Genomic DNA, 27,585 nt, shown 5'->3' with positions numbered 1-27,585 from the left:
TATCCTATAGGCTCTCATACTCTCTTTTTTTTTTTCCAAAACACAATTTTTTTAACTTTCCAATCTCAAAACTATGGTTTGGTTTTTTTAAGAGTGTTTGGGTGATTTTTTCTCAAATCATTATCACCCCAACACCCCCCGAAGTGAAGAATGGGGAAAAAGTATCATAGCACAACACATTATATTTGTATATTATAATAGCATTAGTCATTTTTCTTATTTTATATAAATTTGAAGTAATGGCGAAGGCAGAGATGCGATTTAGGCTCTGCGGCCCCCTATTGCATCGATCCTATCTCTGCTTCCTTTCCAAAGAAAATATCTGTACAGGGATTGCAACTGGGATTTGTATAACTTTAAAAATGCACAGTTTAGAATTACTCATGTATTTTACTTTAAACATCTGATAATATATTAAATTTAGCTTATCCGCACTTAATTCAAATGATTCATCCTAGAAAGTTAAGGGAAAAGAAGGAGAAGAGAAGAGAAGAAAGCATGAGCAATTGGGCTAGTGATGCCAGTAGAAAGCTGATAATTGAATGCATCTGCTTTAATTACTTCTTCCTTTGCTTTTTTTTGGTGGGGATGAAGTGTGAGGGACTCCACATCATTGTCCTTCCTAGGTTGTCCTCTCTTGTCCTCTTTGTAATAATGGAAAGCGAAATAGAAAGATCAAAACCAGCATTTTAATTTAATTTTTACAATTTTAAACTAGTACTTCAACTAGACTCTTTCCTTAAAATATCTTTTTTTTTTAACCAGCCTTTCCTTAAAATATCTACAGATTGAAGAGAGCACAGATCAAATATAAGTTTTTTTCAAAATTCAGGTTTCGTTTTAATTTTGCTATAGTTTAGCTGTAGTGGGAACACGAAAAGTAGAAAAGTAACAGTCGACAAGTTTTTCCAGATGAGGTGGGAGCATGATGAGATTAAGGAAGGAAAATGAGTGTCAGTTCAGCTGTTACATCCAACCCAATGATCGCTTGATGAGGCCACTCTTCATTGTTTCCAACCCAAGACGGGATAAACCCCATCACATTGCTTCCCCTCCTGCCTACTTTTTCCCTGCATTCATCATCATCCCTTTTCCCTTCTCTCCTCTTTCTTTAGAAACTGATTTTTTAGGAAGTCATAAATTTGAGCAATTACCATTTACTCTATCATTATTGAAACTTTTACATAATTATATTTCTTACTTAGAATTTCATAATAATTCTCTTTAAAAAATAGTGACTTCATACTCCATACTCACTTTCCATGCTGTTTACATCCTTTCTCTCTTTAGTATTACCAAAAGAGGACAAAATTATTTATATTTAAAATCTCGAGGTCTTAAAAATTCTAATGTAAACTCTCCTTAAGAAGGAGTCTTAGTTATTTCAAACACCAAATTGTCGTTAGTTCTCGAGTAGGGACGACATATTGGCGAAGAATACTCCTAGCTTCACCAAAGAATCTTTAGCTTAACTTTCTAGGTCTTTGGACGTAATTTTTCTCCGAACCACGGGGCACTCATTTCAGACAAACTGTCTTACCCGCTCAAACAGTTTTTTTTCTTTTTGTTTTTTGGCCAAACACCTTATCAGGTTTAAATATCTCAGTATCTCACCCGCCACCATCCCCTGAACTGATAATAACAGCTCCAATCTCTTACCCCACTAACCTGAGACCTGCAAATCAGGAAAAACAAAGTGTGCAGATACGAAAATATGTCACTTTCGCCCATCCCTAAGTGCAACTTGGATTTGATCTTATCTAAAAAGCGCATAACTGACACTACGAGATATTTTTACAGACCGAGAAAAAAAAATCACGACCAGATATTTAAAACACTCTGCACCAGACCAGATATTTAAGACACCCTGTACAGTGCTTGCACTTTGTATAATAAATTATCTGAGCATGTCACAGCATTAAAACCCTGAAAAGGCACCGTGAGCGTGACTAGAGATTCCATTTTGAACGGAATGTGTGTTCCGGAAAAATAACCATGAGTCGCAAGGAGCATGAGAAAACCTCGGATTTTTGTGTAAGAGAGATGGCGCTTATAAGATTCCAAACAATGACATTCATCAGAATCTCATAAGCACAGGACAATTTATTCTCTATAGTTCATCTTCATCGTCCTACCTCCCCCAAACACGGAAGCCATTTTCAAGGTCAACTTTGCAGCCATTTCCCTTCTCTGGAAATCAGGCATCAATCTTAAGCCAGCACGCATATTGCCTATCTCTGACATTAGCTGTTCCAAATCCTCCAAGTCAAGACCTTTGCCTGATACCCCATCTTCTTCAGAATCCCCAACTTCCTTGTCACCCTCATCCTGCAATACAGTGCTTGAAGTTGATGGTTGTAAATTTTTATCAGACTTGGTTCCATCTTTGAGTTCAGAATCTGAGATGGGGTTGTTTTGTGAAACTGATTTTCCAGCATCTAAGGGAGTAGCAGAAACCCATCTTTGTTTGTGTCATCCCGAGGATCAGCTGAACCATCAGATAGGACTTCATACTCCAATTCATAATCAGATTCTTCTGAAGAAGACTCTGAAAGAAAAAGCCATAAATAGTAAAGCACATATAATATATAGCAGGCAGTGGCACGTAGCCTCCTCCGAGAAACGGGAAGAATTAACAGAGGAAAAACCTTTCTGAGGTATTGATGGTTCACTTATTTTATCACCAGACTTTAAGATCATCCCAGGCACATATGAGCAGAAAGAGCACCAAATAACCGTTCAACTCCTTGTGAATCACCATCAACAGACAAGGCTGCCAACAATTGTTTATTTTATTTCAGTGACACAATTCATGTATTGATGTAGTACGAGTTGGAAATAATCTTCCATCGTTCATGATGGTGTTCTAAAATGATATTATGTGTCATCCTTCAATAACAAATTGCAGTATGAAACTGACCATCTTCATGCATAATTACTAAAACGACAGTATAGGTGCTGCTATAATCCTCTGCCAAAAGATAGTTATCAGTCAAGAGAAATGTGACTTCAAAACAAAGATTAGCTCACAATGGCCAGCATAGTAGCCATAGTTGAGGCCCGAAATTCTCTTTAAAGCACGCTCCTTTAAGAGTAACTGACAGGAGGAATATATTTATAGGTATGTATATAGCTAGTAGTATTTTCATACTCTATAAGTGCATTAGTTACCGCTGTCCAAGTACCAGAAGATAAAGAAAAACGTCCAGTACGGAGCAGTACAGAAGGATGAGCACCGCCATGATGAAAGGGAATGCTATGATGCCATAAATTAACGAAATTAGTTGTTCTTCAACAAATTTCATATTTTGCATCAAAGGAAGAATGTTAATTTATACTGACTGTCCAGCCACACACCTCAGATAAATAGAAGACTTTTCCAAAAAGAGCCTGAACAGCAAGTTTTCTCTTGAAACTCTTCTCTGTATAGCCTGATGCATCCATGACTACAGGGCCTAAAAACATTAAAATACAATGTAATAGAAGTCAGAGAGAATGAAATAACAATAAATCGTGAATCCAAAATCTTAAGACATTTTCATTTAATTACAATGGGTAAAAATATTGGATTCATTCACAATAAGCAGTAGTTGGGTATGATGGAAGACAGGTAATGAAAGAAGGATCAATTCTATCTCATCATCGCTCTATGGCTTTCAAGTTGCTACTTCTCAAAATTATGATTTAAGGTCAGCTACAACACACCTTTAATTGTAATGACATCTTCTAGAGATCACTATCCAAACACAAACTTCCAAACCATTCATATAAGGTCTACTCCCTTAAAATTGATTTATATTTTCAAATTGCCGAGTCTCCCAACATTAGCAAAACATTATTCACATACAAACTACTAATCAATCTTCATCCTTCTCCCCTCAATCTGAGCTTCGATCTTTGATCTCCAGTTCGTCTTCTCCATTTCCTGTGTCTGAGAGCATTTCGATCTTTGATTTCCATTGCAATAACAAAAACCTAGTGGTTAAAATAAGATTGCGTCCAAAATGGCAAACCCTTTTGGTAAATGAAGCAGACAAGACCTTTGATTCAAATGAATTAAAACCCATACCTTGTACTTCAAATGAATTAAAAAAATTGAAGCCTACGAGCCTTCCAGGTCTGACGCCATTGACGATTCTGCATTGGGTGCTTAGATTTCAATTTTACGGTTTATGTTTCTGATTTTAATTTCTGCTTTGCCTTTTCCCCCCCATATTTTCCTGATTCATTCTATTGATGGGTACTCAGCCACCCAGCGGGGATGGATTTTTGGAAGGTCAAGGAACGGAAGAAGACCAGGGCAGTTATGTCTTTTTCCTAATTTTCATTTGAGTTGGGTCTTACCTATTTTTTCTTAATCCCATCCCATACCAAACATAATTTTAAAACTCAATACCAACTCCAATCCCATGCCCATTCCCATTCCCAACTCCATTCCCAATCCCTTAAACTTTAATACCTCATACCAAACATGACCTAAGATTACTCTAATGAACCACCACTGTTTTAGTGCAAATTTCCTGGATGGAAACCAACATTCATTTAGAATGACATTCTTATATGAGTAGCACTCCCTGCAGCCAAAACTCATTAGACATAATAAAATCCATGTACAAATTTTGTTCCCTACATCATAATATTTATAGCAGGACCTGAGGTTAACCCAAAACTACTCCACTGACCTATGCTATATGAGGAGTAACTTACCTTTGTCTCGCACAATTCGTCGTGAGATTTCATTCAGAATCTCCGCAACTTGGGAGTCATTTAACATAGAAGCTCTCCTCAGCTGAATTAAATCAGCTACCACATCAGGGTTAAATGGTTTCTCATTCAGAGCATAGCGAATATACTTGCGCAGAATTTCTTCCACATTAAAGCCTACTTGTATATTAATTTGAAAATGTCACATAAAATTGGTTCATCTATGTCCACGTGCACACAATTTTGGAGAGTCTAACCTTGTAGTACAAATGACACAACACTTTCCTTGAGGCTTTATACATTGTGAAGTCTGACCTCCGTAAAGAATATAATAGGTACATGATAGAAGAAAAGTGCTTAGAGAGAGAGACGTGAATAAGAAACCTAGATATGATTGTTCATCTATTATGTTTTGTAAAGAAACGAGAATAAAGAAAATGAAATGTCATTAATGATCAATGAGATACAATAACCCTCTTAGGGGTAACTAAATCCCTCATTTGGGAGATTAACTAATAACCCAAAATTATCGGGATTAAGAAGGGAGATCCAAGTTATCCTCCGTCTTATTGGTGAAAATAACACATTCTACACACTGGTTAACGTTGCTCTGAGGCCGACCTTACTGGTTATTGTTACCGTTGATACTGCCGGTGCTATTGCCTGCAAAACTTCCCCCATTATAAATAAAATTCCCAAAATTTAAAATGTTTTGCGAAGGGCGATCATCTTCATCGCGACCAGGAGCTCCAACACTGTTCCAATCTTTTATCTCCAAGTCTCTCGAAACATTATATGCGATTTCAACAACATCATCCGGAGGCATCCCTGATATATTGTCATGTGCTTGAATGGTGGAGGAGACAGGGACTGTGAACACCGGCGGTGGCCAACACATACGAAAGTCAACGACGCGAACCGGATGACGGTTGGGGCTCTCCATTTCAGAGTCTCGAGGCTTCCCCCGCTCTGCTCTCTCCGCTTGAATGGTGGAGGAGCCATGGACTCTGAACACCGGCGATGGCAAACACATATGAAGGTCAACGACGCAAACCGGATGACGGTTGGGGCTCTCCATTTCAGAGTCTCGAGGCTTCCCCCCCTCTGCTCTCTCCGCTTGAACGGTGGAGGAGACAGTGACAGTGACTATGAACTCCGACGGTGACGAAGGCAAATAAAGGCGAAGGTCGTCAACCGGACGACGGCTGGGGTTCTCCATTTGAGAGTCTCGAAGCTTCTCCCTCTCTGCTCTTTCCGCTGAACACGATGGCTTTACAATTTTAAACTAGTACTTCACCTACATTCTTTCCTTAAAATATCTATAGATTGAAGAGAGCACAGATCAAACATAATTTTTTTTTTAAAAAAAAATTCAGGTTTTGTTTTTATTGTGCTGTAGTTTAGCTGTAGTGGGAACACAAAGGTAGAAAAGTAACAGCCGATAAATTTTGCCAGATGAGGTGGGAACATGATGAGATTAAAACAGGACGGTGAGTGTCAATTCAGCTGTTACATCCAAACCCAATGATGGCTTGATGAGGTCACTCTTTATTGTTTTCAACTCAAATCGGGATAAACTCCATCGCATTGCTTTTCCTTCTCTTTCTGCATACCTTTTCCCTGCATTTATTATTCTCTCCTCTTCTCTTCTCGTTCCTTTCTCTTAGAAACTGATTCTTTAGAAAGTACTGCTTTCGGTTTTTAATATATAAGATTTTATTTGATTTTTATTTTGATTCTAAATATAAGACTTTAATCCATTTTGTTTATTATATTTATACATTTTTTTCAAAGTAATTCTAATGATAATTTTAGCCAATACACTTGATTAATAAGGATATTTTAAGAAAATAATATATATTTATTACAAATAACTAACTTAACTTCTTTTCTTAATCTCTTCAAATTAATCAACTAACTCTCATAATTAGAACCAGAGGTAGTAATAAGTTTGAGCAGTTTTTATTTATTGTTTTAAAACTTATCATTATAGATTATTTTATTATTATTGAAACTTTTAAATAATTATACTTCTCATCCAGAATTTCATAATAATTCTCTTTAAAAAATAGCGACTTTATAGTCCATACCCACTTTCCATGCTGCTTACGTCATTCTCTCTTTAGTATTACCAAAAGAGGACTATATTTAAAATCTCGCGATCTTAAAAATTCTAATGTGAACACTCTTTAAGAAGGATACTCGTTATTTCAACACCAAATTGTTGTTATTTCTTGAGTAGGCCCGACACATTGGCGAAGAATACTCCTAGTTTCACCAAGGAAATATTTAGCTTAACTTTCTAGGTCCTTGGACGTAATTTTCTCCGCGAACCACGGGGCACTCATTTCGGACAAACTACCTTACCCGCTCTATCAGTTTCTTTCTTTGTTTTTTTTTTCCCGTTGTTGTTTTGCCAAACACCTTATCAGGTTTAAATATCTCAGTATCTCACACGCCACTATCCCCTGAACTGATAATAACAGCTCCAATCTCTTACCCCACTAAACCTAAGACCAGCAGGAAAAACAAAGTGTGCAGGTACGAAAATATGTCACTTTCGTCCATCCCTAAGTGCAACTTGGATTTGATCTATATTTTTACAGACCGAGAAGAAAAAATCAAGACCAGATCTTTAAAACACTCTGTAAATGCTCGCACTTTGTATAATAAATTATCTGAGCATGTCACAGCATTAAAACCCTGAAAGGCACCATGAACATGACTAGAGATTCAATTTTGAACGGAATGTTCTGTTCCGGAAATATAACCATGAGTCGCAAAGAGCATGAGAAAACCTCGGATTTTTGTGTAAGAGAGATGGCGCTTATAAGATTCCAAACAATGACATTCATCAGACACATCTATCAGAATCTCATAAGCAGAAGACAATTTATTCTCTACAGTTCATCTTCATCGTCGCTACCTCCCCCAAACACGGAAGCCATTTTCAAGGCCAACTTTGCAGCCATTTCCCTTCTCTGGAAATCAGGCATCAGTCTTAAGCCAGCACGCATATTGCCTATCTCTGACATTAGCTGTTCCAAATCCTCTAAGTCAAGACCTTTGCCTGATACCCCATCTTCTTCAGAATCCCCAACTTCCTTGTCACCCTCATCCTGCAATACAGTGCTTGAAGTTGATGGTTGTAAATGTTTATCAGACCTGGTTCCATCTTTGAGTTCAGAATCTGAGATGGGGTTGTTTTGTGAAACTGATTTTCCAGCATCTACGGGAGTAGCAGAAACCCATCTTTGTTCTGTGTCATCCCAAGGATCAGCTGAACCATCAGATAGGACTTCATACTCCAATTCATAATCAGATTCTTCTGAAGAAGACTCTGAAAGAAAAAACCATAAATAGTAAAGCACATATAATATATAGAAGGCAGTGGCACGTAGCCTCCTCCGAGAAACGGGAAGAATTAACAGAGGAAAAACCTTTCTGAGGTATTGATGGTTCACTTATTTTATCACCAGACTTGAAGATCATCCCAGGCCACATATGAGCAGAAAGAGCACCAAATAACCGTTCAACTCCTTGTGAATCACCATCAACAGACAAGCCTGCCAACAATTGTTTATTTTATTTCAGTGACACAATTCATGTATTGATGTAGTACGATTTGGAAATAATCTTCCATCGTTCATGATGGTGTTCTAAAATGATATTATGTGTCATCCTTCAATAACTAATTGCAGTATGAAACTGACAATCTTCATGCATTATGATTCTAACTCATCTATATGACTACATGAGAAACTGAGCATATCTCTGAAATTGAGGGGAATCCACGTCATATTAGATAGCGGACTAGATCATTACAACAGAAAGGCAAACAAGTTTTACATTTGTCAAAATGGCATTGGAAGCGCACGCCTCAATGAATTCAATGCCATGCTCAGTGAACCATTCTGAACAAGATCTTCTGGAATCCCATGTTGGATCTTCATTCCCCAATAAACTAGTTCCTTCAGAGTCAGATATTCCATACTCCGTGGACTCAGAGCAAGGATCAACAACAGAGTCTTTCAGTTTCTGTAGTCGTCTTCTGTATTCAGCATGAACTGGATGACCTGGAACCAGGTCCACTTTGTTTCCAATACATAATAATATCTCGAAGTTTTGAATATCAGTGCGTGATACCCAATCCTGGAGTGCAGCTAGAGAAGATAACTGCACATTGTTTAGGAAGATCAAAGACGTGTTACATCAACTTTTTCATTGCTAACGCCCATATATCTTCATGGAAAACAAGAATATAGTTCAAGAACAAATTGACACATGATTAAGGATCACATAACTCTTTACCCAAGAACTACACAGGAACACAAATTAAACCCAACAAAAAAAAAAGTGTGTCAAGAGAAGGATGCTAACATCGTTCATGTCAAAAACCATAACCAAAGCAGTCAATTGGTGCGATATGGGCAGGTTCCGAACAGAAAAGTCATCACTAAGATGAGTCATCCATACAGAAACATCAGCAGTATAGTACTTGGTATTGATAGTCCACCTGTTAATTGCATAAAACATACACTCAGGGAGTTCTGAAGAGATATTGTTAAGCAATGAGATACAGAAAATATTCACGAGCAACATACCCATGGACAGACACATCAGAGGCAGAATCGGAAGCATCTTCAAAATCAGTAGAGAGCAATCCTAAAGTCAACAGAGTACATCAAATCAATTTGCGCCACAAAAAATCAAATACAGTTGTAATCCAAGAATGGTGGAGTCAATAACATAGGATTAACATAAACATCACAGCCTTGGTACAAAATCTTGTTTAAAATCCAGAAGATAAAAAAACACACTTCTGTAGGGTCATTCAAGTAAAAGCCATATCCAATCATTGAACATTGACAATGAGTTAATCTCATGAATTAGATGACAGGCACGGCTCTAAATTAAATCTTCTAAGAAGGCAACAGTAAAAATTTAATGCAAACCAAAGTGTGGCAAAATCTTTCACGCAAAATATAGAAGCAACTGAGCTTAATTATTGGTTTGTCATGAAAAAAACTAAACTTGGTTATCGATATCTGAGAAGGCTATTAGAATGGCGGTGGCAGAATAATAGACAGAAGAGAGAAACTAACGGGATAAGAGTGTGCGTTTGCCAACATTGGAAGATCCAATCACAAGGATCCCGGGTCGATTCTCCAGAGCATTCGGGTCCTTCTGAGAATCGCTAGTATTCATTTTCACTGCCAAATTTGAATTTCACCCTATGAGAGAAACAATATTGAATCTCTCAAGTCTAAAACCCTAGCGAGTCAGCTTGAGCTCGGAATTGCCTTCCCCGTTTCTAACACTGTTCCAGGCCAAATGGTTTCTCTCCTCTGCAAACCTCTCCTCTTCATTCAAATCTAGCCATTGATCTAATCGTGTAGCAGATGGAGCGACACGTAGAAGGCCGGTCTGACGTTGAAAATCAAATGAAAAGAAGCCTCTTTAAGCTATCTCAAATTCTCAATCAGACCGTAAAGACGGCGAGAATATTCCGGTGCCGTTCGTTGCAAGTGACATCCATAGTTATCGCGCAAGACTGGGCTACTCGCGGGAGGGCGGTCATGAGTATTTTCACTTTAAGAGTGCTTTGGAAATTAAACATCAAAGCATAATACATGTATGCACACGAAATTATACTCAAAGCATATACAGGCACATTCCTTGATTCAAAATGTAAACTAAACTTTCTTTAAAAAGTTAATTTTTTTATAAGATAACATTTATTTTATCTAAGTATTAATAAATTTTTTTCAATTTTATCCTCGTATATTGTTTTTCTTCTTTAATTTATTTATTATATCTTTTACTTATTCTCTTTATTAATAAGGGTATATTAGGAAAAACAAATATATGTCTTCCACATTTATTGTTTTAAATTGATTTTAATTAATTTCTTGATAAATATAATAAATAAAGTTTAGCTTATATTTTAAACCGAATATATACACGCACAAAATGACAAATGACACCATACATTAATTATGGGAACTATTGTATTATTAATTAATGGATAAAATTTATTTATGAAGTCTGCACTCGACAATAATACACACATGCATTATGCATGTATAGACAACTTCAAGGGACTTAAATTCGCTTGGGATCTTGGTTTCAAGAAGGTGATTTTGGAATCCGATTAAAAATCTCAATTGATTTGTTGAAGAAAAAAGACAACAACCAGAGAGCTTACTTTGTCCCCCAAATAAAAAAGTTAATGATGAATGACTGGGACCTTGAAGTACAGCACATATCAAGGGAGCAGAATCAACTTGCAGATTCGTTGCCCAAAGGAGTTTTATGAAACTCTTCTCTTTTCGATTCTTGTCCTCCACATTTGAGGACATTGCTTTTTTTGTTGACAATCCTATTCTAGACACTGTCAGATACTAAATGTGGGCACTTCTCTCAATAAGAATTTAAACCTTGGTTATTTGAGGACCTTATTTGATACTGAATGTTTGGGATCTAGTCTCATCAGTTTGTTTTTAGTCTTTTGGCTTTTGCCCTCTTGTTTACCCGGAAAAAAAAAAAACAAAAACCAAGAAGCCTAAGTGAGGGTTGGAATTACGTTTTAAATATATTTTCTTGATGCTTGCAACTTGTTCTTCAGTCTTCATATTCAACTTACTTCGGTGATTTTTTGGCCAAAACTGAGTGGGGTGATTTGGCACATATTTTTTCCCCTTAGTGTAGGAGTTCCTTCTCTAATTCTTATTGTAAAAATTCTTAACATATTTCATAATATAACATATTTTATTTAAAATATTAATTTTTTTTTACTTAGTATGCCTAAAATTATAAAACTTCTTAACTTACTAAATAAACTGATGTTCTAACTAATAATTTTTATTACGAATAATTTTAACAAGCTTTATTAATTTATAAAAATCATGCCCTATTGTTAGATCCTTATGACACAGCAGTATCATATAAAAAGCAACTCATAGTCTGACACGATAGAATCAAAACAAATTAAAGCCATACCAATGTTCCAAAAAACTTCATCATCAGATGTCGAGTCATATATGTATACATAGATCAATTGTGCCTTGTACAGTTACGGAAAGAAAAGAAGATTACGTACATCACTCTTCTCAATCAAACGACACACTCACACGATGAACTGGACGAGTTCAGTTTCCGGTTCCAGCAAAAGTAGAAATATCAGAACTAGGGCTAGCACCAATGGCGAAGAACTCAGTGATGACTTCCAGAGGCATGCCTTTAGTTTCAGGGACTTTGAAGTAAACAAAGAGCCAAGACACGATGCACCCAACAACAAACATTCCAAACACACCAGAAAGACCAACCAATTGAAGCAACGAAGGGAAAACAGAAGTGAGGATCAAGGTTGAGATCCAGAACGAAACACAACATATAGAAATGCAGATTCCTCGAACACTGGTAGGGAAGATTTCTGCACACATGATGTTGGGAATCACTCCAAATCCCATGCAGAATACGCTCTCGTACACTATTACACTCAGAGCAGTTATCGCTGCGTTCACCACAGAACTTAGGTGCATGTAGTCACGTACCACGAGCACCACCAGACACACTATCAGAATGGGCACTGTGTACAGCATTATTGACCTGCAATTCGTGTAATTCATGAGACACTATATTTATACACATAGACACACACACAAGTGGCTGTCAATTGAAAAAGAATAAACTTTTGAATTGAAACCTACAATAAAGTTGGTCCATATATATAAACCTACCCCAAGGATTCGAGTCTTCTAGCTAGACTTCGACATTCATCTATGATATGCATTCAAAGAAAGATAGAAAGTTACATGACTTTTAATGTTAATCTCGTTTAAACAGAACCACACTTATATGGTTTCCGGCCGAAGATGAAAGTTTAACCATCACTTCAATCCCCAAATATTAAAACAAAACTTTTCATCCTCTAAATTGCATAAAGTGAACGTCACCTACAAGTGCAAGCTGTGTGAGGAAAAATCAAGATGACAAACAAAGGATTCGTATCAAGCGACAAATATTGTCTTCAGATTTTAATTTTAACTAATATATTTTACCTATTTGTAATGGTTTGTGGATGAAGCGTTATAGTTAAATCTTGAGAAGCCAAAAGGTTACCAGGCTATCTATAGTCATGTTTCTTCCTTTCGTTCAGTAGTCAAAAGTTTAAGAGTACTTTGTTCTTATTTTATGACGAAATGTTAGTTCAGTAGATAAACAACGAGTTTTATATATTAAAAAGATATATATTAAAGAGAATATTTAGACATATGTACCTTCTGCCCGCAATGTCCATGAGCTTCATGGAAATACCTATACAAGGAAGCATGCAGAATGTGATGACGACATTAACAAGTAACGAGGCAGATGTTGCAGAAAAGCCCAAATTGGCGAGAAGAGCGCCTATTCCTGCCTTCTCAAGAACTTGAGGTCCATAGTACAGAAACCCATTTATGCCAGCGGCCTGCAAAATATGTGTGCGCGCGCGCGCGCATTAATTCAATCATCCTTATAACAACCACAATCACGAAAAAATCCCTAGCTTATTTACCCCTGCTTAGTTTATCAAGATGGACATTTAGATCTAAGGGATTAAAATTTGTTGAAGTATTGATTTTTGGTTGTTTGACTGCTTGGACAGTGACTATCATGAACATATTCTTGTCATAGTCCTGAGACATAAAAGTAACATTCCTCTAGAGTATTTGCCCGTAGAATTCTCATGAAGTTCGAAAAGAAACTGACGTAAAAAGTAAAGATATGTATAGATCAGAAGATCTGTAAGTTTGACGTTAAAGTAATCACCTGCTGAAGAACTTGAAGTCCAATTCCAACAACCAAGGCACGCCTGACGCCGGGTGTCCAAGCATTGGGTTTAACAGTATTTATATCATTCATGGCTTTGGCTACGTCCTTGCTAGTCCCAAGAGCCGACATGCTCACCAGTGCCGACGCCGGGAACGCCGCCGCTTCCCCCTCCATAGTCAAATCCAACCCTGAACCCGAAATAAACGAAGCTCTTTGTGACTGTGAAATCCCAACCCCTCCTCCTCCTCCTGCCTCTGCATGCAAATACACTCTCTGATACTGGTGATGACCTGCTTCTTTATACATCAATTGCCATCCTCCACCTATGTCTGTGTTCTTGTTTACGACTGCCTGAGACCTGTCTGTGGCACTAGCTTGGCGTGAGAGTAACAATGGAGTGTGAAGCTGAAGGTAGTCGCTGGTTCCGGTGGGTTCAGTGAGGTTGAGGCCGCTTCCCTGCACGGGGGTCTCGGAGGCGTTGTCGCCGTGCATGCTTCCGAAGAGATTGACGATTGGGTCCTTGATAATATTAGGGCTTTGGCTGATGCTTGCTTGGCGAGATACGGACCGTGACAACACCATGCCGCTTCCCTGTGCATTTACTGGAGCCGCCACCATTGATAAGGCTCCTTCGTTGGGCTCGTATAGTTTGATACAATCTCTGGTGGCTTCCATGGGAACAGTCACTTCGCTGGCTGGTGCTACTATGTATTCTTCTAAGCTTGTGGATTCACCCCCCGGGCTTAGACCCTCCACTAACAAAGCTAACTCGCCTGTAACATCACTCTCAATTCTTTGTTATTTGGAAATTTGTGCGTATTATTTACAGACTCTGATTCAAGCAAGATGTTTAACATTTGACCGAGCACTACGTAATCATAGAAGAAAGAAATAATGTGTAAGGCTATGACCTGAAACATCCTGAGTGCCACGGATACGTTGCAAGACCGTCCTGGCATCACCAAGTCGACCTTTGGTGACAAGCCAGCGAGGAGATTCAGGAAGATAGAACACAGTAACCAGGAAATAAGCCAAAGCAGGTAGACCAATAATCCCAAGCATGATTCTCCAACTAGGCGACTCCATTAACGACATGGAAAATACCAAACAGTAAGCCAAGAACATTCCGGATGAACAAGAAAACTGCGTCGCCGTCGTGAGTAGGCCCCTGATGTCCGGCGGTGAGATCTCCGATATGTAGAGAGGAGTGAGAGTGACGGCGAGGGCATTGGCCAAGCCGCTCAGTAACCTCGCGATTAGAATTACGTAAACGTTAGGAGCCCATAGGATTACCAGAGCGCTCAAGATAAATGTTGCTGACGAGATTATTAGCATCGTACGTCGTCCGAACATGTCGCTGGCCGTTCCTGCGAGTGTCGTCATCACTGTTCCGGCAAGGAACGTCATGGAGACAATCATTCCTTCCATTTTGGGATCTAACGTGAATTCTTTCTTGATGTAAGACATGCCCCCTGCAATGTCATTATCTCCATTAATTAATGAACCATTATATATACATATATATAAATATATGTATGTCCTATGTCGTATCCATTAATTAAGGAGCCAAAAATCCAGTTAGTTTTGATGTGCATTTCAAAAGAAGAACGAGAAGATCATGAAAGATATGAAACCTGCAAGGGAAGAACTATCCCACCCGATCAACATATTCCCAAGTGTAGAAGAAATTGCGACTATCACAACTTCCCTCATTTTCCCTCTCTCAGAAGACTAGAGTATCAAAAAGAAAAAGAAAAAAAAACAAAGACCAAAATTATTATCACTGCTTCTTAAAGAAGATCGAAACTGAGATCCGCAGTTAATGAGCAAATCCAGAACTGCATCAAAAGGACGAGGAGTAGTCCAGCATATTTGAACGACACGCCAATTTCCAGATCTAACATGTAAACCCACATATCAAGTATTTCTCCCAGATATCAAATTAGGCTCAAGCTCTCATTCTCTCACTTTTCAACTGTAACAGAACTTCCTTTCCTTTCAAGATATTAAATTTAGAAATGAAAGAAAGAAACCCAAATTTCTCGCGAGCCTCTTGCATGCTTGTGGTGACTCTAGAACTGAATCAGTTAAACGTCAAATTCGTTTCTCTCTTTTCCTTTCTTTTTGTTTCACCCTTCAAATTAATTATGACTATTTAAATGCATTAATAATTCTATTAAATTTAACCATTAAATTTTAAATATTAAATTCCGATTTGAACAACTTAGGCAGACAAGGAACGCGGGAAAAAAGTGAAATAGAAATTTTGAACTCTTGCAAGCTAAGAAAGAATTCCCACATCAATAAAAGTTCAAGACAGTGCAATTCCATATCAACATGCAATACAACATAATTAATCATTCTATCTCTAAATGTATCTTTACACTGATTTCTAATCAACTGCCTTCAATTTCCAATTACTAAAAGTAAATGCCGCCAAAATTTGATGTTATGACAGAAACATCAACCATAAAATTTATTCCTAGGGATCATAAAACTGAAACAGCAGTCAAAGAGGAAAAAGACAACACTTTTCTTTGGTATTAAGACTATTGAACCATTTGCTTCCAGTGAGTCATCATTCAACCCTTTGGGCAAACTGAACGCATGTAACATATAAATCAAAGATCATCAGATGCGGCCTCTTCAGAATCTTCCTCTGCTTCTAAATTGTCAACCATCTTCTCAAGGGATTCCATATCACCAGCTTCAGAGACGGTGTGTATTCTGAGTTTGTCAGCATCTTCACTGTGAAAAAGAAGATTGTTCTTGAGCAAAGGAATGTTGTTGTTGTTATGCTTAATTACACATATTCACATAACACACTTGAACTATGAGTCATGTGCAAATAGTTACTTTAAACTGCAAAACTTGCCAATGAATCCCCTAAACTTCTAAATTTGTGCAAATAACCTCCTACAATTCATCAGTCCATCGTTTTACTGATAGAACATGACATGTTAGGACTTCATCTATAATTAACTAAAACTTAGTGAATTTATCTACATATTACCTGAAGTTTAAAGGAATTATCGTTAAAAATTCAAGAAAATATTGTATAAATTCAGCCTTATTACTATTACAACAACTACTATTGGTAATACTAATATGTTGTTGTCGTTGTTAATCCATTTGGCTGCAGAATAGCTCAAAGTAATATGCTGATGCTAGACAGTCACAAGGTCTGCTCACTGCTTAATTCATCAAGACTACTTGGCAAAGAATAAAAGCAACTAAAGAAACCAAGCATGAAGCATACTCTGTAACCCCAAAGATTTCCTTGACAATTAAAGAGCTATCCCTCGAACAAAACTCCGGCAGCTGAGACCAGAATGACAAACCAAAAAGGAAATTAGTTCAAATTTCAAAGCATAGAATAGGCACCATCAGACGCACTTAAGGGAGAAAATTATAGTACAGAACAATAACTAGCATAATTACTAAAACGACATTATAGGTGCTGCTATAATCCTCTGCCAAAAGATAGTATCAGTCAAGAGAAATGTGACTTCGAAACAAAGATTAGCTTACAATAGCCAGCATAGTAGCCATAGTAGATGCCCAAAATTCTCTTTAAAGCACGCTCCTTTAAGAGTAACTGACAGGAGGAATATATTTATAGGTATCTGTATATAGCTAGTAGTATTTTATACTCTATAAGTGCATTAGTTACTGCTGTCCAAGTACCAGAAGATAAAGAAAAATGTCCAGTACGGAGCAATACAGTAGGATGAGCACCGCCATGATGAAAGGGAATGCTATGATGCCATAAATTAACGAAATTAGTTGTTCCTCAACAAATTTCATATTTTGCATCAAAGGAAGAATGTTAATTTATACTAACTGTCCAGCCACACACCTCAGATAAATAGAAGACTTTTCCAAAAAGAGCCTGAACAGCAAGTTTTCTCTTGAAACCCTTTTCAGTATAGCCTGATGCATCCATGACTACAGGGCCTAAAAACATTAAAATACAATGTAATAGAAGTCAGAGAGAATGACATAACAATAAATCGCGAATCCAAAATCTTAAGACATTTTCATTTAATTACAATGGGTAAAAATATTGAATTCATTCACAATAAGCAGTAGTTGGGTATGATAGGAAGACAGGTAAGGAAAGAAGGATCAATTCTATCTCATCATCGCTCTATGGCTTTCAAGTTGCTACTTCTCAAAATTATGATTTAAGGTCAGCTACAACACACGTTTAATTGTAATGGATCACTGTGCAAACACAAACTTCTAAACCATTCATATAACGTCTACTCCCTTAAAATTGATTTATATTTTCAAATTGCCGAGTCTCCCAACAATTGTAAAACATTATTCACATATAAACTACTAATCCATTTCATCTAGCATAGCATAGCCTGAGCTGCAGAAAGAATATGAAAAATCACCACTCAGTTAGGCCCATACAAGGCAGACAAGTGCATAGAGCAGATTTAAGCTTGAAAGTTAAAATGGTTTTAATTTTGTCACATATCTGATATATTTACAATAGACAAACACCCCAATAAAAAACGTACTTTAGCAATAAACTTAAATGTAAAAGCGAGGCAACACCACAGTAGGTGATCCTTAAGATTACTCTAATGAACCACCACTGTTTTAGTGCAAATTTTAGAATTCAACAAGAGGCAAATTTTCTGGATGGAAACCAACATTCATTTAGAATGACATTCTTATATGAGTAGCACTCCCTGCAGACAAAACTCATTAGACATAATAAAATCCATGTAAAAATTTTGTTCCCTACATCATAATATTTATAGCAGGACCTGAGGCTAACCCAAAACTACTCCACTGACCTATGCTATATAAAGAGTAACTTACCTTTGTCTCGCACAATTCGTCGTGAGATTTCATTCAGAATCTCCGCAACTTGGGAGTCATTTAACATAGAAGCTCTCCTCAGCTGAATTAAATCAGCTACCACGTCAGGGTTAAATGGTTTCTCATTCAGAGCATAGCGAATATACTTGCGCAGAATTTCTTCCACATTAAAGCCTACCTGTATATTAATTTGAAAATGTCACATAAAATTGGTTCATCTATGTGCACATGCACACAATTTTGGGGAGCCACCAGAAAACAATCAACAGAAAAAAAATTTCCAATCATAGTAAAAGAAAAATCCAACAGATATTCCAGGGAAAAAAAATAGAAAAAGAAAACCTTGATCTAGACATAGAGGTACTATTGGTTTGTTTGGATAGCTTTATACTTGAAAGAGATAACATAGAAGAAATATAATTGTTAAAAGGGAAACTAATAAAGCAATTTGAGATCAAGGAGCTCAACAAACTAAAATAGTTTCTTGGCATTTAAGCTACCCAATTTCAAGGGACTTTCATATCATAACTGTGTCGAACTTTTTGACAAATACAAGCAAATCGGGATGCAAGTTGAGTAGCAAGGTTGATCTTCAAAAAATGTGACATTCATGGAGACAAAAAATTCCGTGCAAGATCATATTAAATGCTGATCAGGGGCATATCCAGCTTGTGAGTTTCATTTGTCCTCTAAATTACATGCCACTAAAAAATGACCGTGCACATCATGAAAACTGCAAATTATAAGTAAGAAAAACACGATAATCGCAACCATGATCTTACAAGATAGCAACCAACAGAACAAAGCAACAATGAAAATTAACAAAGTTACTAGAGGCAAGATTACATTTGATTCATTAGATAAAGTATCACTATATGACATCATGCAAGATAAATTTTATAAAGCATATTTTATATCACCTTGCTCTCGAGTTCCTTGAGAGAAACAGGGTTGACGTCATCTCTTCCTTTTTGAAATAAATCATCCAGGGACTTCAATAACGTCGCATTTTTATTAACCTGAAACGATATATTCAATTAGACCAAGTCATATGTGATTATAGTATGCTTGCCAACAGAGTAGCACTACTATGTCCACTCAACAAGTTTTTCAATACAAGTTCAAGAGTGAATTACATTAACCTCAAATAAGCAAATCAAACATATTAACACTGAACCAATTACAATTTTCTTTCTCAATCCGGAAAGCTATAGCACATATTATAGTGAATGGCAGCAGCAAAAATGGTGAGTTCAAGGATTAAACTTGAGCTTATAACGAACAAGGGACAAACCAGTCTGCGGCGTTTTGCTTTGGGAGAAGTAAATTTCCTGACGGTCTTGACAAAAGCAATAACAAAAGTAAGGCCAGCATAAGCCAGAGGGATGGCAAGAATCCAAGGCAACGAGCTTGTACCAACTCTAGGCCCAGGAATGGCCTGAGTGACAGAGCCAGTGAACTCCACCACGTCCAAGGCCTTCTCCTGAATCCACGGCAGCTCTTCCTCCACTTCCACCTCAATTTCCTTGGTTTCCGAAGCTACTTCATCACTTGGGTTTTTGGATTTCCTGCCGCTTTGAACTGGGTTGGCATTGGAATTGTTCTTCGATGCCGCTGCTACACAGAGTGAAGAAAACAAGAGTTGGTGCTGTGTTGGAGAGCGAACACCAGAAAAGGGGAAAACTGTGGGTTTTGTGGGGGGAAAAGTCAACACAGGATTCTTTGAGCGAGGGAGTAACTGAGAAGCCAGAGAACAAGAAGCCGAAGCAACAGCCATGGGAGATGAAATGGGACGTCTGCTTCCCAGAGGCCAGAGCCTTCAGCTTAGGTTTGCATCGGCTAAGACCAGATGGTCCTTCTCTAAGCTTGCCCTTGTCGTCGTTTGTGTTTGTTAAATTTACTACTATTTGCTTAACAGTTAATTATTAAACGTAAATTTTTTTTTTTGCGTGATCCCTCAGAATTTTTTGAACGCGCGAACACTTATAATTATTTCAATATTTTAGTACAATTATTTTAAGTAAATTAAATTAAATGTATGTGTAATTGCAGTGACTATCCTCGCAGAATTTGATAAAATTAAAAATTATACCTTTATTTGAAATAACCAACTTAAATAATTCAATTTATTTATTCAAATAATATTAAGCATAAAGTACATTTGTTGAGAAAAAAAGTATCGTGTTTTACAATTATATTTCTTGATATTTAGCTATGTTTTTAAACACTAAGTGTGGGATTCCTATTTGGCGCCTGAAAAGCTATGCATAATTTATGAATAGTATGACATTTTATAAATTTTACTCCTTCGGTTTTTAATATAAGACCTATTTAACTAATTTGATTAAATTAAAAAAATTAAGTTAATTAGTTAATTATAAAAAAATATAATATGTTTTTCCTAAAATACCATAATCATCTTTCTTAATATCTTTTATACTCTTTTATTTGATTATGATTGACAGAGTATCTATAGAATAAGTTAGAAAAAATTAAAATATAAGAAATAAGTCTTATATTTAGAACTAAAATCAACTCAACAATTAAGTCATATATTAAGTACCGGAGAAGCATATACTTTGATGATTATCAATTCTCAATGATTATTTGAGATTATCACATGTTTTTATTTTCATTTTTATTTCAAGACCTTTTTTATTTTTAAAGAAATGAAGTTTCGCAAAGTAAAAAAGGTCAAGTAAAAGCCAAGTGAAGAATATTGTCAACGTTAATCAATGACTCAAACGACAAAATGAGCATTTACTAGACTTGCGTCTACTCTCTGTCCAATTCTGATGCAGCTACTTTGATCCATCATTGAAGTAAAAAGCAAATAGTGCCATTGTAACTTCTCATAAGAACTGATATGTATTGAGTTTGACGACACAAAATCTGTCATAATAATCACACAGCAAAATAGATCATGTTACCCAAGAGATTAGAGCCTCAAAATACTTGACTGGCACCCCTCAACAACACCCACTAACCCCCCTGAAAATAGCAGCAGCAGAAGAAAAGTAAATATTGCACAGCTCAATGCATATTTTTGCTGAACCTCCAGCTTTCTGTCCTGTTGACCAAATCGAGCCACTCGGAACCGAGGATAGTGAAAGGAAGAGATATAAATTCAGCTGTACTGAAATAACTAGCAAAACCAAGTGATTAAAGCCCAGTTTAGATCCTGAAGTATTTGTAACCATAGTCAGGATTCGTCATTCCCTCTTCCCAATCGCCCATGCTACGTCCACCAAAAACTACCTGTTGGATACCCAGATATCTGCCATAGAAAGTAAAGGTCAATCATAATTTAAGAGAGGAGTTTCTTCACACATATGATTGGACAGACTTTTCTACCCTGTTTCCCTCTGGTCATTTCAACTTACTCTGAGCTTAAGGAAGTTAGGCAATTGAGGAGTACATCAATCGCGAAGTAATCACACGTGCCCAGGTCAACCCTATAAGAGATGTTCATAGTTTGATCACGTTCTAATGATGGTAATCTAGAACATTTTACAAAAGATCAGTGTCCTGGAGGATATACCAAACACGTCCCCAGTTATCTTGAAACTCGATGTCACCTATATCATGGAAGGATGATGGCATCACTTTGAAACCCTTCTCTGCATCATAGAGAGGATCATACTCCACGGACGAATTTGCCAGCTGCCAACAAGTTAAGATGCTTCAATTATTTGTTAGAGGTATCAAGTACAGGCAGGAATGGATGACAATCACATAACAAAGCAAAGCTGAAGCAGTCAACTCATACTCGTCAGTCTTCGTGTTAAGCAGAGAATAAAAAAGAAATTTCATGCAGGAGAATTTGTCACATTTAGCAGAATGTATCGTATTCAGTGTCTCTAGAATATACATTACTTTGCAAGATCTAAATTCAAATATGACAGGTCATAAGCTCAAACATATTCTGCTGCAATTCACACAGATGCATTCCACAAACATAAAAAATGTCTCCTTAATACCAAAAATTACTCAAACCAGCAGAAAGAACAAAATACAGCAGATGCACACACTCAGCACCATAAACAATACAACAACCTGTCCCGTACATTGGGGCATTTATATTTACCTCTCAATGTCAAATATAGTATGCTATCTAGCATTTCTTAGATGAACACTCCTGTTGGAATGTAGTTTGAGGAATTGCATCCATGACCACATTTTCATGGATCTATCATGGATTAAGTTGGACATAGTCGTCATAAATTTTGCACCAGGAAGAATATGATACTCAGACAGCAACTGAGCCAGTTGCATTTGAAAGAGATCAACAAACAAATACATCAATAGTGAGGGAAAGAAAGCATGACCTTACCTGCAAATTAGAAGAATTGAAGGCACCAAGGCGACCCATAACATACCAAGATTGAATAACCTGCATGCATGTTGACATGTCTCAGGCAGTAACATTTTCAGGAGTAAATGCAACCATGTGGCAGCATCAATGCAGCAATGCATATAAAGCATGTTGCCACTCCCCAACAAAAATAAGAAGGGTAAACTTGCTAAATTAAACACTTACACTACCAATCAGATTAATGTCCCGATCAGATGGTGATCCAAACAATTCAAACCATATGAACGAATCAACCGGGTTGAAGCTGCAAGAGGCATGGCATGAGAGAGAGTGTGATAGAAGGTTTCCAAATATGCAAACAATTTTTATCACATAGTACTGACAGTGACGCCAAAGGCATTCAAATCATGATATAGGTGTGCCCAGGCCATCTTCGCTTGCCTTTATTTATCTAGTAGGATTCTTCCTATATGTATGGTTGAAAAAACCTTAAAGAGCCATAAAGTTACAAGAAGCATCCGCTTTGTTGACAATAATTGGGTTTTTCTTATAAGTATGGTTAACTGTCATATTGGTTACATCACTTGAATCGAACCAATAATTCATCACAATATTTTTCCTATGTAATTATGTGCGTGTGGATTCTTACAAGAACCACTTTTGCTCGATATAAATATTAAATACAGCAGCAGTGATCTTCAATTTATCCTTTCAAAAGTCCAGTCTCATATTTCACTATCAGTCAGTTTGGCATTACGACATATAAAAGTACACACGCATGTAGATAAGAGATATATGAGATTGAGAGACAGGAAGTGGAGGGGATAAAAAAGATAAAATGAAAAGAAAGAGCATCTAACGTTCTTACTCTCTAAAGCTGACTTTGAAAGCAAGCACAGAGCCTGTTTTGGATTTATGAAAGTCTCTGCCCTTCTTCCGGACTCTGTCTTCTACCTGCAACACAACCAGATTTATTAACATTCCAAACACAGTACCAACAAAACAAGGTGTTTAGTAAGCATGAAATGTTCGCAAAACTTGCCAATCCCCATTAGTAGAACTTAAGTTATCGCATTAACCACCACTATTTCCTCCATTTTGGAATGAAAAGTCAAGGCACCCTCGCCTTTTGGACATAAAAGGAGATGAAATACACAAATTACTACCCAGAAGGACCCAATAATTATCATACCCGTTTCCTCATTAGTTCAGGGTTGCCAATACTGTCTCCAAGAACAGCACGGAGCTCAACATCATCTTTACAGGCATCTTCGAGGACTCTGAAAGAGAAGCAATTATTTGTAAAGGCAGGCACCAATAATTATGACTTTGAAAAGAACGCAGCAGGAAAGGGGGGAATGAGGACTTGGCCCAAGAAGGGTAATTGTGAACTCGGTCATGTTCCCGTTGCCGCTTCTCTTCACGAATTCTAAGCAATCTGCGACCTCTCGCACTGGTTCCTGAACCTTTGATGTGTTGGTTACTTCCACTTGTAGAACTCTGAGGATTATCATCGGAGGAGGAAGAAGAAGCAGAAACTTGAAGAGGCCTCAAACTTCGAGGAAGAAACTTAACAGAGACAACGGAGGAGTGGGGCGAAAACGCGAAGGAAGAAAGATAAGAGTTGGAATCCGCGTTGGGAAAGCAACGGCAAGAGCAAAAACCACTGCTTGAGCTCATCTCTCCGGACTACATACACTCCCGGAATGCCAGGCTTGATTGCGTTTTGCGTCAAAATCACAAGACACTGGAAAAGAGTGAAATTTTCTCCCCGGATTTGGCTACCCTGATTTTTCCCCCTTATTAGATTTTTTGCCGGAGAATATTATGGAGGAAATTCGAATGATTACAAGTATACGTTTGAACAAAAATGTTGTGATTGGAGAAATAGAGCGGAAACTAGAATCATTCACTCCAATACTGGTGAACTTAGAAAATGCAGTGCAAATCACTGAACAGAATTGTTTCTCCTTTCTAATGGTAACATGAGCAAGCAAGAATAACTCGCGTCATAGATAATTATACCAAATACCAATTTCAACATTAATACGTCGACATGTTTTTAGCATTCGATTACGTGACAGAGTTTCTGGTAATAGATGGGAAAAAAATTATGCTAAAATTTGTTTTCATTGAAAAATTTAACAATATCAAAATTGATACGGACACCTCATGTTTCTTCACTGATCTTATTTCCACTTTCACTTCTCTTTGCCCACTTCACTGCTACCAAATGAGGCATGAGAGATTAATTGATTTGTATAAAAAGAGGTTCTAATCTTTTTATCCTCCGTGTGGTTCTCTTTTTTGAATAGCCTTTTAGATTAAAAAAATCCCATTTATTTCGATGAGGGACAAAAGTCATCCCATAAAAAAATTAATTGCAAATAAGACCTTAGTCACTTTTAAAACAATTTCCAAAATTTTGGGCTTTAACTATAATTAATGATTTTAGATGGTCTTTAAGTGTGATTTCTCATGTATTTCTTCGACCGACACCTCAAAGCCGTAAGAATAAGACTACTAATTAATGATTAAATAAACGTGAGAAAACTTTAAAAAGTCCAAATGACAGATTTGACCTCGGTTTCCTCTAATTCTAAAATTTGAACTGATGAAGACCTCAAGGAGCAAGCGGCACCCATTCGACCACCACCTCTCTGTGTGGAAACCCCAAAACCTCAACCTCAACCTCAACCTAACCCTCTTCTTCCTCTTCCTCTCTCCGCAATATCTCACATTGCTTTGTTCTCTCCGCCTACCACAATGTCTTCAACCTTAGCCACTCTTTCTTCTACTTCCTCATCCTCTCTCTTCTGTCGCAATTTCAATTCTTCGAAGCCTCCATCTCCTCAAAGTATTCGATTCGCATCGCCAATTCTTCGAACTTCTCCCTCCGTTTCTCGAATTACCGTTCGCGCTTGTTCTCCCAATGGTCCTACTCGTGGAGGTGGCAGTTGCCTCATTGCTCTCAAAAGTTTTGCTGGAGCTGCAGTTCTTTTTGCTGCTTCGGCGGCTATGATTGGGAAGTCCTTTCAGTTGCCTGCCAGGGCCGAGTCTCCGGTTTCTGTTACTGAACAATCTCAGGTTCTCGAAGAAGATAAGGGAAGTGAGGGAGGGAAGCAGGGAGATGAAACGTCATCGCCTTTGTCGGAGTTTCTTGAAACGAATGCCGAAGCTGTTGATGCTTTGAAATCTCTTTTGCAGCAGAAGCTGGAGAATGGTGATGACGAGGAGGCTTTGAAGATTTTGAAACGCTTGGTTTCTGCACAGCCGGAGGAAACGGAATGGAAGTTCCTTATGGCGAGATTATTGAGCGAGATGGGGGACCATGAGAATGCCCGTGACCTTTATGAACAACTTTTGACTGTGAATCCCTTATCTTTTGAAGCATTGTTTGAAAATGCTTTGTTGATGGATCGTTGTGGAGAAGGTGAAGCAGTGATTCAGCGGTTGGAAGAAGCTTTGAGGATTGCTGAGGAGAAAAACAAGGCGAAGGAAGCTCGGGATGTCCGATTGATAATGGCACAGATACAATTTTTGCAAAAGAATGTGGAGGAAGCTATGAACATGTATCAACAACTAACAAAGGAGGACCCCAACGATTTTAGGCCGTACTTTTGTCGGGGTATGATTTATAGTTTGCTTGATAAGAATGAGGAGGCAAGGGAACAGTTCGCCAAGTACAGGGAATTATCGCCAAAGAAATTTGAGGTTGAGGGATACTTGAGATCACCTCTGTCAAGGCTTAAACTTTTTGGCACCGATGAGAACTAAATTAGAGATGGTTTGGCATTCAGACTATAGAGGAATAATGATAAGAAGACAGGTTTTGCTCCAAAGCTGTGTCTGAGTTTCAGGTGAATCCACACCTCTGTTGAATTCTTTATGTAGTACACTAAATGCTGGTTGGATTAGAGCCAACTTATGCAGTTTACTGAGTTAGAAATAAGGATAAGATTTATAGTTACGATTGATGAGATCTTGTGCTGAGATGAATGAGCAACTTGCGGTAATAGTGACATTCTATATCAGAAGTTCTTATAGCACCTTTTTACCATTTTTTAGCCGCCTTAGTACTTTGCAAACATCAAGAAAAGGTCATTCTAAACTCGTTTAGATCCAGATCACTCTCTCAAGCCTTTAGCTTAATGATTGATTGAAAAAGAGAAAACGAAATGAAAGTATATTCCTGAATGAATTCAATCTCTGGCTCCTTCATTTCTTTTCTCACGGGAAAATATTCTTTAAACAAGTTGGTTTGTTTCCTTGGTATGTTTTGACTGGTATCATGTTTATCGTTATTTCGATATTTTAGAGGGGCTGGTTCTTAAGAGTTAGAAACTTGATTGGGATTTGAGATTACTCACTGAACATGTACTGTGGAAGTTTCAGTTTTGCTTTAATCATCTCAGTGTTGTATTTCTGTATTTAGAATCCAATTTATAGTTTCCTCCTGAGTCCTTTTTATTCCATTCATATGAAACTTGGCAAAAATATCATCAAATTATGCCATTTGCCCCCTCGCACACTTTGTGTAACAACAATAAATAAGAGTTCAAGGTTACATTTTTCTAAACAAAGTTAACAGAAAAGAGTAAAAATAATTTATATCAAGTTACAGTTACAAAACTGAAAACTGTTCTTTAGTTTTCAAAATGGAGGACAGTTACTGATGAGAATTTCTTCCTTTTGTTCCACCATATCTGTAATTGTTAACAAAATTAAGATAGAGGACAATACAGCCTAAATACTTATATTTAATTTATATTTAATGTAGCCTATAATTAAACATATTTGAATTGTATCACAAATTAGTCAGTATATTCATTTGTTTTCATTAGAAAAACTATGAAATACTCAGATGCTTTACTAAATAAATTATAAATTAGTTAAATCATCTTGCGTGTCAA

The 27,585-nt window shown here is 37.3% G+C and overlaps 5 protein-coding genes and 1 pseudogene across 5 annotated transcripts; 1 reads left to right on the top strand and 5 right to left on the bottom strand.

The window, feature by feature from the left end:
• Positions 1 to 3,380: 3,380 nt before the first annotated feature.
• On the bottom strand, positions 3,381 to 6,015 carry LOC114733405 (uncharacterized). Its single transcript, XM_028920865.1, has 3 exons — positions 5,322 to 6,015; positions 4,708 to 4,881; positions 3,381 to 3,455 (listed from the first exon to the last, which is right to left on the bottom strand). The coding sequence occupies exon 1, from the start codon at positions 5,921 to 5,923 to the stop codon at positions 5,327 to 5,329; it is 597 nt and encodes a 198-aa protein (XP_028776698.1). The 5' UTR covers positions 5,924 to 6,015; the 3' UTR covers positions 3,381 to 3,455; positions 4,708 to 4,881; positions 5,322 to 5,326.
• Positions 6,016 to 7,262: 1,247 nt separating this feature from the next.
• On the bottom strand, positions 7,263 to 10,241 carry LOC114733400 (uncharacterized; annotated as a pseudogene).
• Positions 10,242 to 11,703: 1,462 nt separating this feature from the next.
• Positions 11,704 to 15,657, bottom strand: LOC114733399 (monosaccharide-sensing protein 2-like). The gene is made up of 5 exons (XM_028920860.1): positions 15,153 to 15,657; positions 14,430 to 14,990; positions 13,516 to 14,291; positions 12,987 to 13,174; positions 11,704 to 12,315 (listed from the first exon to the last, which is right to left on the bottom strand). Exons 1-5 carry the CDS (start codon positions 15,229 to 15,231, stop codon positions 11,856 to 11,858), a joined length of 2,064 nt encoding a protein of 687 aa, XP_028776693.1. The 5' UTR covers positions 15,232 to 15,657; the 3' UTR covers positions 11,704 to 11,855.
• Positions 15,658 to 15,843: 186 nt separating this feature from the next.
• On the bottom strand, positions 15,844 to 20,236 carry LOC114733402 (uncharacterized). The gene is made up of 6 exons (XM_028920861.1): positions 19,652 to 20,236; positions 19,278 to 19,376; positions 18,358 to 18,535; positions 17,378 to 17,475; positions 16,778 to 16,839; positions 15,844 to 16,266 (listed from the first exon to the last, which is right to left on the bottom strand). Exons 1-6 carry the CDS (start codon positions 20,132 to 20,134, stop codon positions 16,140 to 16,142), a joined length of 1,047 nt encoding a protein of 348 aa, XP_028776694.1. The 5' UTR covers positions 20,135 to 20,236; the 3' UTR covers positions 15,844 to 16,139.
• Positions 20,237 to 21,178: 942 nt separating this feature from the next.
• LOC114733404 (uncharacterized) lies at positions 21,179 to 24,474 on the bottom strand. The gene is made up of 8 exons (XM_028920863.1): positions 24,039 to 24,474; positions 23,865 to 23,952; positions 23,541 to 23,626; positions 22,898 to 22,976; positions 22,691 to 22,750; positions 21,899 to 22,020; positions 21,741 to 21,812; positions 21,179 to 21,634 (listed from the first exon to the last, which is right to left on the bottom strand). The coding sequence occupies exons 1-8, from the start codon at positions 24,350 to 24,352 to the stop codon at positions 21,532 to 21,534; spliced, it is 924 nt and encodes a 307-aa protein (XP_028776696.1). The 5' UTR covers positions 24,353 to 24,474; the 3' UTR covers positions 21,179 to 21,531.
• Positions 24,475 to 25,303: 829 nt separating this feature from the next.
• LOC114733403 (protein SLOW GREEN 1, chloroplastic) lies at positions 25,304 to 27,132 on the top strand. The gene has a single exon (XM_028920862.1). It carries the CDS (start codon positions 25,439 to 25,441, stop codon positions 26,447 to 26,449), a length of 1,011 nt encoding a protein of 336 aa, XP_028776695.1. The 5' UTR covers positions 25,304 to 25,438; the 3' UTR covers positions 26,450 to 27,132.
• Positions 27,133 to 27,585: the final 453 nt, after the last annotated feature.

The sequence above is a fragment of the Neltuma alba genome, unplaced genomic scaffold (genome assembly GCF_004799145.2).
Source record: "Neltuma alba isolate B1F8T4 unplaced genomic scaffold, ASM479914v2 tig00012996_pilon, whole genome shotgun sequence".
Taxonomy (NCBI): domain Eukaryota; kingdom Viridiplantae; phylum Streptophyta; class Magnoliopsida; order Fabales; family Fabaceae; genus Neltuma; species Neltuma alba.
The sequence above is the reverse complement of the archived record's forward strand: the minus strand, read 5'-3'. Positions and strand labels throughout refer to the sequence as shown.